At 53.6% G+C, this 11,548-nt stretch overlaps 1 protein-coding gene across 2 annotated transcripts in view; it reads right to left on the reverse strand.

Moving 5' to 3' along the window:
• AXIN1 (axin 1) overlaps window positions 1-7,038 on the reverse strand; it is an 81,748-nt gene extending 74,710 nt beyond the window's left edge. Inside the window, exons 1-2 of one of the 2 annotated variants that reach the window (XM_080557226.1) lie at window positions 6,819-7,038; window positions 3,730-4,698 (exon numbers count right to left, since the gene is read on the reverse strand). In XM_080557226.1, coding sequence (XP_080413352.1) covers window positions 3,730-4,607 — 878 coding nt within the window. In that variant the 5' untranslated portion in view covers window positions 4,608-4,698; window positions 6,819-7,038. Of the gene's footprint in view, window positions 1-3,729; window positions 4,702-6,818 lie in introns of both variants that reach the window. The other variant, XM_080557225.1, reaches the window with a different exon arrangement.
• Window positions 7,039-11,548: the final 4,510 nt, after the last annotated feature.

Consider the following 11,548-nt stretch of genomic DNA (forward strand, 5'->3'; position numbering starts at 1 on the left):
CCTCTCCTGGCGCTCCAGTAGCCTCGCTCAGAGGCGCACGTGCTGCTTCTGCCACTAAAAGCAGCGCCAGCAGGGCGCTAACGCGCACCTCAACTCGTCTGGACACAGACTTTTGCCCCTCCAGTCTTCTGCTCGCTCGGCACAATTAGCACCAATTCCTTTTGAGTCAGAAGCGTGCAATTTAATATTTAATTATGAATGAAGCAGCGAACCTCAAAATCAGGTCTGCCAGCTAAATTTCTGCTTCTTCCCGAGGCAGGCCAAACTCATGACCGTCGGCCTGTTTTGCACCCTAAGCAGCAGGGATCCCACACCTTCCCTGAACCAGGCTCCGTTGCTGCTCTCGCACAGCCCCGCGTTACTCACCGAGGTTAAGGCAAGTCTCAGGCTAGAGGCTGTCGCATCCCGCTAGAGCCTCCCTCAGCTGTTTCTCCACTTGCTCTCTGCGTGCCCCGTTACGAAGTACAGGCTGTCAAAGAGACAGTTCTGTCGGAAGAACCAGAACAAGGGGCAGAACCAACCCAAATCTTTAGCCTGGCTGTCCGAAGAAGGCAGAGCTGCTCACACGTAACACCGTGTGGGCTTCTCTATTTCCACCACGGAAAGAAAGCGAAGGCAACCTTTGCGAGCGCTGCTCCCCGCAGAGCTTTGGGAGTGCAGGTTTCGGAAGCAGGAGTGGAAACCCTTCTGATGTAAAGCTAAAGAGAGGACAGAAAAAACCTATGCAGACAAAAAGATGCAGCTGTGATGTGACAGTTTGGCCACCACGTGCCAAATTCCCAAATTTTTAGGACGTGTATATTTTACTGGAGTGCTTGAAAACCAGCCTGCAGGGCACTTTTAGGGCACGGTTTTAATTTTTGCTCTTCGTATCTGAAAAACCCAGTCCCAGTGTGTCAGAAGAAGGTTAATGAAAGATTTAGCCGTGCTCACAACCATGTTAGTGTTGGTTTCGGAAGCTGTGAGTTAATGCCCGAGATCTTCGGGGGTTACCCTCTTTGAAGTTCACTGATCCATAACCAATGTCCAATTAATTTGCAGGAGCCTAACTATAATGACTATTGGCCTTTTCCTACGCATACAAAAACACAGTGGGTAACAGTGATGCTTTTCGCTTCGGGATATTCTCACATACATGCACACTCGCACACCTTCAAAACGCCCAACGCTGGTAACGCGTTGTCATCTGCACTTTGAGCAGTTTTCACTCTCACGAGCACACAAGTACCGCATTAAGATTTATGAACTTTCTGCTGCAAAAAGTTTGGAGCTGTTTCAAGATGCTCATTTGCTAACAGAGAAACACTTCTATCACATTTGGTCAGATTCCTCTTTATTTAGAGTTTCCATGGAAGCTGAGGAATAGAAGTTAAATCTTGGGAAGATTAAATAGGCCTTCAGATATAATGCGAAACAGCTTATTTCAACATTCCCTCAAGAGCAGAAATGAGAAATTCTTCCACACGCATGCACAAAAACTGTGGAAATTTTCAAAATAAATTGGGACCCTTCCTTACAAACGGTCTGTGCAGCTATCGCTTCTTGCTGCGAGCAGCTCCACCAGCTTCCAACGCACTTACTCACACAATAATGTAAATAAAAATGCTTGCAGGATAAAGACGCTACTGGTTAAAAAACAGTCTGTTTGAGGCAGCTATTTCTATACAACATTCAGGAAGCAAGTTATTTCAACCACAAGGTCTAGCACAAAGATGAACAATCAACTCCTAAATTAGTATCTCAGCAGAATTTTAGAAAAAAAAGCATCGACTACACCGTTGTGCAGCATCTTGCACAGTGACGCTCTGGACGCTTCTGCAGCTAACTTACCAACATTTAAAGAAACCAATCACTTATTTTCAGTTACTGACTCCAGGCTCAGAAATGACTCCTGCCCTGGTGAGAACAGTAAACACCTCCATGCCTCCTTACCCAACAGGTCAATGGAGCGTCTGTAGCCACAATGACAGGCTGTTGGACACAACAAATTAATAGTAATATATTTTTTCTGACCTCCATCCCCTAGGTAAAGGTTTATTTCACGCTGTTCAATGTGGTATGAAAATGCCCAAGACTGAGGAACTTCACTCCAAAATACTTCTATTCCATAACACATTTCTTAACCATTTTAAGATTTGGTATAGATACATTCAGGTAACGGGCAAACTGCGTTTTTTTCCTGAAGCTTGACCTGAGGAGTACAGTATTCCACGTAGGTTTTTGCTACCCGCTCTAGAATGGAAACTAAACACAACTCAAGTCAGTTATTTTCAGTCTTAAAGCCATTATCACTTAAATAAAAAGATACTTAAATCGTGGGCTTTTCTAATCCTTCACTTATGGTAAGTACCCAATCACTCGTTCAAAACCCACTTTAAGAAACATTCAAGGTTTTTATTAACTCCACAGGAAAGTCCCAGGACCCTGGGATTTTGTTTTTCAGACTCCTGATTAAAACAGCAGGAGTTCACATGAATTCCCATTTTTTTCCAGAGTTTCACATGCAACATCCCCTCCTCAAAATCTGTAAGAAAACAGGAATCAAAATGAAAACATTTCACCATCTGAAATGCGCTGAGACCTTGCACAGGGCGGGATGCATTTCCAGCTGCCAGCCTAAAGGGACGGCTGAGGGAGATTAAACACAGAAATGCTTTTCATAAGACAGGCGGCTTTGAAGAGGACACTTCAGCTCCTTCATTTCGTAATCTTCACAAAGTGACAGATTTTACCCTAAGCAGGTCTTAGAATAAGGAGATTTTATTTTTAAAAAAAAGTAGGAATGTGTTCTAGCTGCGTTCTGTTGATTCAGCACGGGTTAGACACACACACACACTTATTGATCCCAGAGAACTCCCCGCTAAGTTAATTGTCTGGAATTTTAACTGAGCTCTCAGCAAGTTTCAAAATCCATGTTGGCTGGAAATGGGTGGGGGACCCAGCAAAAAAACACAGACTGCAAAACTGTGCAACTCCTCTAGAAAAACAAAACAAAACAAAAAAGCAATTATTTTGAGGGGAAAAAGCAATTTTAAGAGGGAAAAAGCTGCAACATGGAACGATTTTAACTGGATTTGGTGATTCCTACTTTGACACTGCTAGAATTTGCTATCAGAGACCTCTTGTGTGCAAAGTTATACCATTTTCAGGGAGCATTACGGACCCCATTTGACCCACATAAATGTTCCAGGCACTAGGGTATTTCCTGCAAGCTTCCTGCAGCCTCTTGTTGCGGCTCATCACAATTTCCTTGCATATCTACAAGGAGAAGTTTTACCACCAGCTTCGCTTGTCTGCGCTCCTACAACTGAACGCTGACCTTGTGCCGCTGCAGGCTAAAAGCCAACCTGAAACTGCAGCTCCCTCTACTCGCTCAGCGTGCACAGGGACTGCCCACAGCTCTGCGCTGCCCACCAAATCCCACCTACACCCAGACCACATTCAGGAGCATTTTCTTGCAGCGAGGAACGTGCTGCAGAGGTGATTCAGAAGGACTGGACAGGAACGACCAAAGACACCCTTAAAATAACTTGCATCGCATTCAGATACAGCTGCATTCCAGCGTAACATCCATGTGATGCCATCCCATACCCATGCTGATGCTCAGCCAGCCCCAAGCACTCCCGAACAAACGTCCTCCCTTTCTCAGCGCCTCCGAACTCACAGCAGCTCCCTCAGGGCAGCCCGGAGGCAGCGCAGAGCAGGGGCGCTGCCACTGCACTCACGTACCTGAACTCCCTCCCCTCGCTGTACCGCCGTGTCGAGCTGGCGCGCTGGGTTGCCGTCTCCAAAAGCAGCTTCTGGGTGAGCCTGCTCGAGGGTGCAGAGTCCCTGCTGGCCTCAGGCTCGGTGTCTTGGTCACATTTCCACTCCTCATCCTCATTCAGAGTAGGCAGATAACCAGGTAGCCCCTTACCTGTCCCAGACCCTGAGCTCGGATCGCTGTAAATTTTTGGACTTTCCCCACCTGTCCTTGTGTATTCCAAATAAATATCCGACTTAAGGAACAAAGGGTAGGTATTGTCTTCTATCATGCACTGAATCTCAGTTTGGGCCTGGTCAAACATGTCAGGGTCAATCTGTAGTTTCACGACACAGTCTTTTATGAAACTTTTTGTGGCTGGTTTGATCTGCCGGGACACAATGCCATTGTTGTCGAGAATGTATTTTTTGTAAATGGCTTTTGCCAGTTTGAGTCTTTTTTCCTCATTGGACACGCACGGCTCCAGCTTCCTGAAGCCACTGCAGGCAAACCAGAAGTCCAGCAGATCCGCACAGTCCTCCTGTTTCAGGAAAGTCCTGAAGAGATTGATACCATCTTGATCATCGAGCAAGGAGTGCAGCGACTCAGCCCACTTCAGGTAGGGTGGAGTTGGCGAAGCACTCCCCTCGGGCTCATATCCCAAATCCAAATCAGAGCGCCTCGGTGTTGCGGTGGACGTCTCATTTCTAACAACATCACTTTTGCTAGAGTAAAAACCGTGGCTAACTGGCCTGGGATCCGTGGACACGAGTTCACCCTCCTCACCAGGAACCGGCGGCCTTGGAGCATCTTCAGTGAAGCTTCCTCCAAGGTCCAGAGGGAATCCTTTCCCCTGGATATTCATTTTTCTGGCGTCTGCTCACACAGGAACAAAGGGGGAAGAGCTGAGACCTCAGATCACCGATATCTGTAGTTCCACTGTGAACAAGTTTGTTCTGCTGAAACAGATGAAAAAGAAATACGTTAAGCACTGTAAACAAACACTCTAAGATTACAAGCTGCTGATACTGCTCTGCGTGATTACTGTACCGAATCCCCCTTTTCATCAGAATCAATGACAAAGCTCTCAGCAATTTCAGAGATCAGCATGAAACAGGTACCCTCTTCCTTCCTCTAAAAATGACAGAGAATATTCCAAAACTGTATCTAGCATCTGCCACAACTGATAGCACTGGTGGTACAGTAACAGCCGCCAGTTTCACATTACAGGTGTTTCTTCAGGATCTGGCATTCACTGTGTCCAAGAGATTTACACTTAGGTGCCAAGCGGCAAACAGCCCACAGGACAGACACACGCCAGCTTCTGCACTGGGATCAACTTCTCTGCAAAGTCTACCTGGACAGCACGTGTACCAAGGCACATCAAGGCAGTAGGTTTTTATCTGGATACCAGCCTAGGAAATTCTCATCCCTAACCAGGATTTTACATTAAGGCTCGTGAAAAATATTCCGAAAGAATATCCAGTATGTACCAAAACTGAGATTACACCTTAACCAAACACAGGTGGCTTTTGTACACTCAAGCGACGTACCGCCGCGACATTCCTCTTTGCGTTTTAGCAATGCACTGCATCGCCTCATCTCGCTCCAGGGGAATCCAAATGCATCATTGACCCCAATATTTTGGGCATGCGAACAACATTCTTGCTTCAAATGGGCATGTTAGTACAGGATTTCAGGTCTGGCACCGTTTTTCATAGACAGAGGCCATTTAGCAAAGGTTCATTTAAGCTAACAACAGCGCATGCTGTGAGCCTGGGAAAATTTCAGGTCATCAAAGGATGAGAGAATCACCCGAAGAAGGAAATCTGATCATATACAACATTTTAAGAAAAGGGCTGCGAGGCAACATGGAGGATGGGAGGTGTGGGGAGAGAAGGGCAGCCCCTGGGCTGCTGCTTTCCCTGCTAGACAAGGTAGCAGTCGTTTCAGAACAGCTGGACCAGATGATCTTTGAAGCTCCATTCCCGCTGAGCCATTCTATTCCTGAAAGTAGCGAAAGTCTTGTTTTACCGAGCACCACCAGCCTGAAGGCCCTGAAAACTGCGAAGCACCAGCTGCCTGCCAAATTACTCCTTGCACCGGATTAACTCCGCTGCACATGAAAACATAGCAGGGAACACGCACCCGAGCTCAGCCCGCCTCCCAGAGCTCGCCGCACCCAGATGAACACATCTTTTGGATGCTCTGCCTTTTTTTTTTTCCCTCCCGTTCCTCTTCCCGGCCGAACCGAAAGCCGCCACCGACGGCCTCGGAAGCACGAGGTCCGCCCTCAGAGCCGACCTGGTGTCACGAGAAAAGCGGCAGCCTCGGGAAGGGCCCGGGGGAGCCGCCAGGCCCGGAGGCCTCGTGCCCTACCTGCGCCGTGCCCCCCGCCACAGCGGGAGCCGCTGCCGGTCCCCGCGGGGGCTCTGCCCCGGCTTCCCCCCGGCACCTCCCCGACCACGACCCCAGGCCGGGCTGGGCCGGGCACTCCTCGGCCCCCCGGCGGCAGCGGGCACCCGGAGCCCCCCGGGGATGCCCGTGGGAAGCGGCCCCGCGGGGAGCAGCGCGGCCCCGAGCCGCCGGCACCGGGCACCTCCCCGGGCCGGGGCCCCCAGCTCGTCGCAGCCCTCGGCGACCGCACGGAGCCGCCGCCGCCGCCTCCCGCCCCGCTCAAAGTTGCCCCGCACGCCGCCGAGGGCTCCCCGGGAAGCCGCTCGCAGCCCCGGCGCTGTCAGGGCTCTGCCCCGCCGAGCCCGGGCTCCCCCGCGCCGCAGCCCGGCCGCCGCTCGCTGCCCCCCGCCGCCCCCGAGCAATTCCGGGGGGCGAGGGCTGGGGAGGGGAGGGGGGGGGGAGAAGAAGCGCCCCCGCTGGACCCGCCGCCCCCGGCCGCCCCCCCGCGGCCCGGCCCGGCCCGGGGCCGCCCCGGGCGCCCGCCCCCCGCTCCCAGGGCGGCCTAGCGCCGGCTCGGCGGCGCCCGGCGCGGCCCCGCTCCGCCCGCACGGCGGCGGCCTCCGGCGCGGCCTCGGCGCAGGGCCTGGGCTCGGGGCCGCCTCCCCGCCCGCTCACTCACCCGCACGGTGCGGCGGCGGCAGCGGCGGCGGCGGCGGCGCGGGGCCCGGCCCATGCGGCTCAGCAGCGGCGGCGGCGGCGGCCCGGAGCGGCGGGGGGAGGCGGCGGCGGCGACGGGGACGAGGAGGCGGCGGCGGCGGCGGCACAAAGCGGGCGGCCCGGGACGCCCATGGCCGCGGCCGCTGGCTCTGGCGGCGACACGGCGAGCAGCGAGCCCCGCACCGCTCCGCCTGCGCCGCTGCCTCGCAGCGCCGGGGAGAAGCGGCTCAGCCGCGCCCCCCGCGCCCCCGCCCGGTACTGCGGGCCCGGCCGCGCCGCCGGCCGCGGGGGAGGAGCGGAGCGGGCCCGGCCCGGCCCCGGCCCCGGCCCCTGCAGCCTCCCCGGGCGCCCGGCGCCTGCCGCAGGCCCCGCCCGGAGCCCCCGCGGCCGGCCGCGGCGGGGGAGCGGGGCCGTGGGCTCGCCGCCTCTCGGTGTCCCGAGGCGGGTGGGGGCCCGGCGGCACGCTGCCCCTGGGGCCCTGCTGGCTGGGCGGCGTGCTCGCAGCTGGGCCGGCGGCCCCAAGCGCCCGGAGCAGGGCTGGGGCCCTGCAGAGCTCAAGGCACGCAGCCGGAGCGCTGCAGGCGGGGGTCGGGTGCTGGCAGGGCTCGCCTGGCCCGGGCTGGCGTCCCTCACACAGCAGCACCGCCGGGCCCACGGGCTGCCCCGGGCCTGGCCGGGCACGTTGCAGTGCCGTGGCTCCCAGGCAGCGTGGGGGCCCTGCGGAGACCCCAGCAGAGCCCCGTCTGAGCCCCTGCTTTGGTCAACGCCTGCGCAGCCCCAGAGGTGGGAGCGGAGTGTGGAATTGCCTCCCTCGCTCTTTTTTTTTCCTCCTGCTTGCCCTGGACAAAAGAAGCCCGGAGGAGCTCAACTGAACGTCCTGGGCGTGACGCAGCCCAGGGGAGGCTCGTGCTTTGGAGACCTCCAGTTCTGTGGCACAGCAACGGCTGGTGAAAGAGCTGAGGCCGGGAAAAGGCAGCGACCCTCAAAGCTAGCTCGATGGTGCCACCGGCCCCCTGTGCTTGGACAGGGATTGATCGGCATGCATTTATTTGAGCACCTCCTCGAAGAGACTGCACGTCTGTGGGGCAAGGCATGGAGGAGTATGGATAGCTGCTCCACGAGTGGCTCTTGCCTTGACAAACAGCTAGGGCAGTTTTCGGAACTGCAGCTGTGTCTCCTGCCTCTCTGTGCAGCTGAGCAATTCTGCAGCAAAGAGGAAAAAGGCAACTCGCCAAGAGGTGGCACTGTGCGGACTGAAATGGGTAAAACAACATGGAGCCTCTTGAGAAAGGCCTGAGGGGATCATGTCTTACCCAGGGGTGGCTGGTTATACGAAGCTTCTGGCCAGAAATGACCCAACATGTAGAACGTAATGCGGTCTGGGAGCGCTGGGTGACATTGCAGAAAGAAGAAGGGGTTACCATATGCAGAGACTCAACAAGAATAGTCCCACAGGCAAATGCAAAGCCTGTTTCTTCCCTGGAAAGTGAGGATAGTCAGAGCCCTGGACCCAAGCGAGGCAGATCCCTAGGTATGATCCCAGAAGATAAACAAGCAAAACAAGCCACGAGGCAGTCCTCTCAAAATCAAAATTGACACAAAGATTTCTGGTAGGGATTGGTTTCTGATTTTTCGCTCAATTAGCATTCTTCTGTCACACGTACCTGCGTTCAACATTTTTTTTTGCATTTCTATTTTGTTGTTGTGCATTTCAGGGAGCACTCTCAGAAACTATGTTTTTCAGCTTTCTAAAACGCACAGAAGTTCACCCCCAGTGCCGTAGCACTCCGCTTCCCTGGCGGAGAGCCTGGCAGAATGGTGCAGGTCCTTGTGCTCTTTCATGTGAATGATGCTCAGAGCATGTAACAGTGCAACACTGATCTCAGGCATAATAATAGAAAAGCTGATGTGGGATTCAGCTGGTAAAGAATTAAAGGATGTGAATATAATTAATGCAATCAGCCTGGTTTCTGGAAAATAGCTCTTGTCAAACTCTGATGTCATCCTTTGAAGAGATTACAAGTTTGGCTGATAAAGGTTATGGCATAGAAATAATAGACCTGGACCCTGTTCAGGCATGTGACTTAATCCATATAGTATTCTGATTAAAAATTAGCACAATACAACATCAAGAGGGACACCTTAAAGGGACTGGGAGCTGGCAAACCGACAGCCATCAATGGGGAATCCTCGCAGAATGGGAGCACTCTCAGTGGGTGTCCACAGGGTTTGATGTGAAGCCCAATGCTATTCAGCATTTTCATCAATGGTCTAGAAATAGATTAAAAAGCCCTGCTGAGAAAAATGCAGGGGCCAGGGAAATGAGGGGGGCAGGAGACACGGACGAGGTCAAGACAGCTGTAGAAAGCTTCATAAGCTGAGTCTGGGCAAATAAAATGTGGTTGAATGTAAGCAGCTGCAGAACGGTACCTCTGAGGAGCACAGCGTGCAGGGCACCGCTTCTCATGGAAACCTGTGCTCTGCAGAGGGCTGCCTCAGAAAAGAGCTTAGGAGGAAGGAAGAGCAATACGGGAGCAGCAGGGCCTGGGAAGTCCTGGCTGGGACAGGTGTGGAAGCTGCAGCAGGCCTCCAGCCTTGGCCGGAGGACGGGGGAATGGCAAGTAGCTGCATGGGTTTAGGTGCGTAGGGACAACAAGTGAGAGCAGACGCGTAGGGCACCCAGGTCACGCATCTGCATTTGGAAAGGATGCTGAAAAATTAGAAGGCGGAGAGTTATAACTGACCCCAGCTCTAGAGAAATCACTTCGCAGGGGGATGCCTGAGATACGCAGCCTCTTTAGCTATTTCAAAGGAGCCCCAAAGATGCCTTGATTATAGCACTTAAGAAACTTCACGGGTGAGAGACTATCAGGTTTTAGAGAGCTTTTAGTCTCTCAGAGAAAGGCCCAGCAAGAATTCATGGCCTGAACAGAGTTCACATGAGAAACTGAAGCCAGATTTCTCTGTGAGAGTTGTCAGAAGGGACTCCCAGAGGCAAGGGAGGGGAGCAAGGGGGTGCGATGAGGAGTTTGGGTGCGGCGAGGTGCACGCAGCTGAAGCACCGTGCCTTCATATGGCACAGAGCTGCTGCTACCCTTCCCTGTAGCTGCTGCTGCTTACGGTTCCTCAGGGCCCGGGGCACCAGGAGGAGTGCCGAGAGGCTTCTCCTGCACCAGCCGGCTCCCAGCAGCGTTGCCTCCAGCTCAGGGGACTCGGGCTGAGGTGAGGAGCCAGCAGCCATCTCACCCCGTGGCTCCTGCAGCAAGACCGTGCAGGGAAGGCGTGGAGGGCACTGTCCCAGCTACAGGTGGCTCCTGCTGTGGCTCTCGGAGGCCCTGGCAGCAGCCACAGGGGGGGCAGGAGGTTTGACTTGCAGCTCAGAGAAGCGGGGCCTTGGAGGCTGTGGCCACATGGAAATTCGACCAGCTTTTTGCTGGGTAAGAGTGACTTTCCCTCTTGCTACCAAATGTTTTGCCACAGGGTTCCTTGCAGAAGGGCAGGATTGCTATGCAAACCTGGTCTTCGTGGGCCTAGGAACAGCAGCCAGTTCTGCCCTGCTCCAGCAGAGGCGCACAGTCTCAGATGCTGTCAGCAAACACAGCGTTTTCCTCTCCATTGCGTGCATTCGGTGCTGCACACTCAAATGCTCTCTTCTGCTGCACCTCAACTCTTGCTATAGCCTTTGCAGCTGCTGCTTGGAGAAGAAAGTCTGTGTCCTGCTTTCTATGCGCGCTACAGTGTGACGATGAGGACTTGATGGCACTCAGCGGGCAGCAATTTCCCATGGCTGCAGGGGACCCTGTAAGCAGGGCCTGACTTGGCTGGGGGTGTGAAGACTGGCCAGCACAGCTGCAGTGTCTCAACACCTCTGGTCACCGTACTGTCGTTGTGCTCTGGTGCAATCACTGTTAAGTCCTAATTTAGCAGTTCCTTTCCCTAGGCCCTTCCCTCCCCAGCGATCTCCAGCTCGATGGCTTGTGCTGGTGCAGCGCAGAGGTGGGCTCGTCCTGGGGAGACACTGCTGAATGAATGGCTCTGCAACTTACCAAAATGTTGCTTTTCTGAGAAATTCAGGGGAGAAATCTCTGCCCCCAGCTGTTCAGTGCTCCTTGTCCACATCAGGATCAGGCTCTCTGCATCTGCCCACAGAGCAGGTAAGATTTAGCCAGGCAGCCACCTCTTCGCAAGCTGCAGAGGTGAATACCCTCCAGGCTCATGCCAAGCTCCCTCTGTGCCTCTCTCATTTTCTGTTTCTCTGACAGGGTTCAGTGAAAATGGTGAGAGCCATGGGCTCCCTCTGGAGTCACCTTGCTGCTTTTCACACATCAATTCACCCACACTAAGGAAAGAGTCCCTATGTTTCCCAGCTCCAGGTATACACAATTTCTGCTTTAAAGAGCCACCGAATACTAGACAATATCACAAGCTTAGCTAAAATTCAAAATGACCACATCTACTGGCTTCCCTTGGCCAAATAGACAGGTAACCTTATCATAAAAAGAAACTGAGTTAGTTAAGCAGGACTCTCCCCTTTGAACCCATGTTGGCTATGACAAATGACTTGACGTTGTCTTTCAAATGTATTTCAATAATTTCCAGAATAATCTTCTCCATAATTTTACCAGGCACTGAAGTGAGGCTAACAGGCCTGGAATCACCAGGGTCTTCTTTCTTAAGCCTCTTGAAAGGTAG

Source organism: Anser brachyrhynchus (genome assembly GCF_964034855.1).
Source record: "Anser brachyrhynchus genome assembly, chromosome: 15".
Lineage (NCBI taxonomy): Eukaryota > Metazoa > Chordata > Aves > Anseriformes > Anatidae > Anser > Anser brachyrhynchus.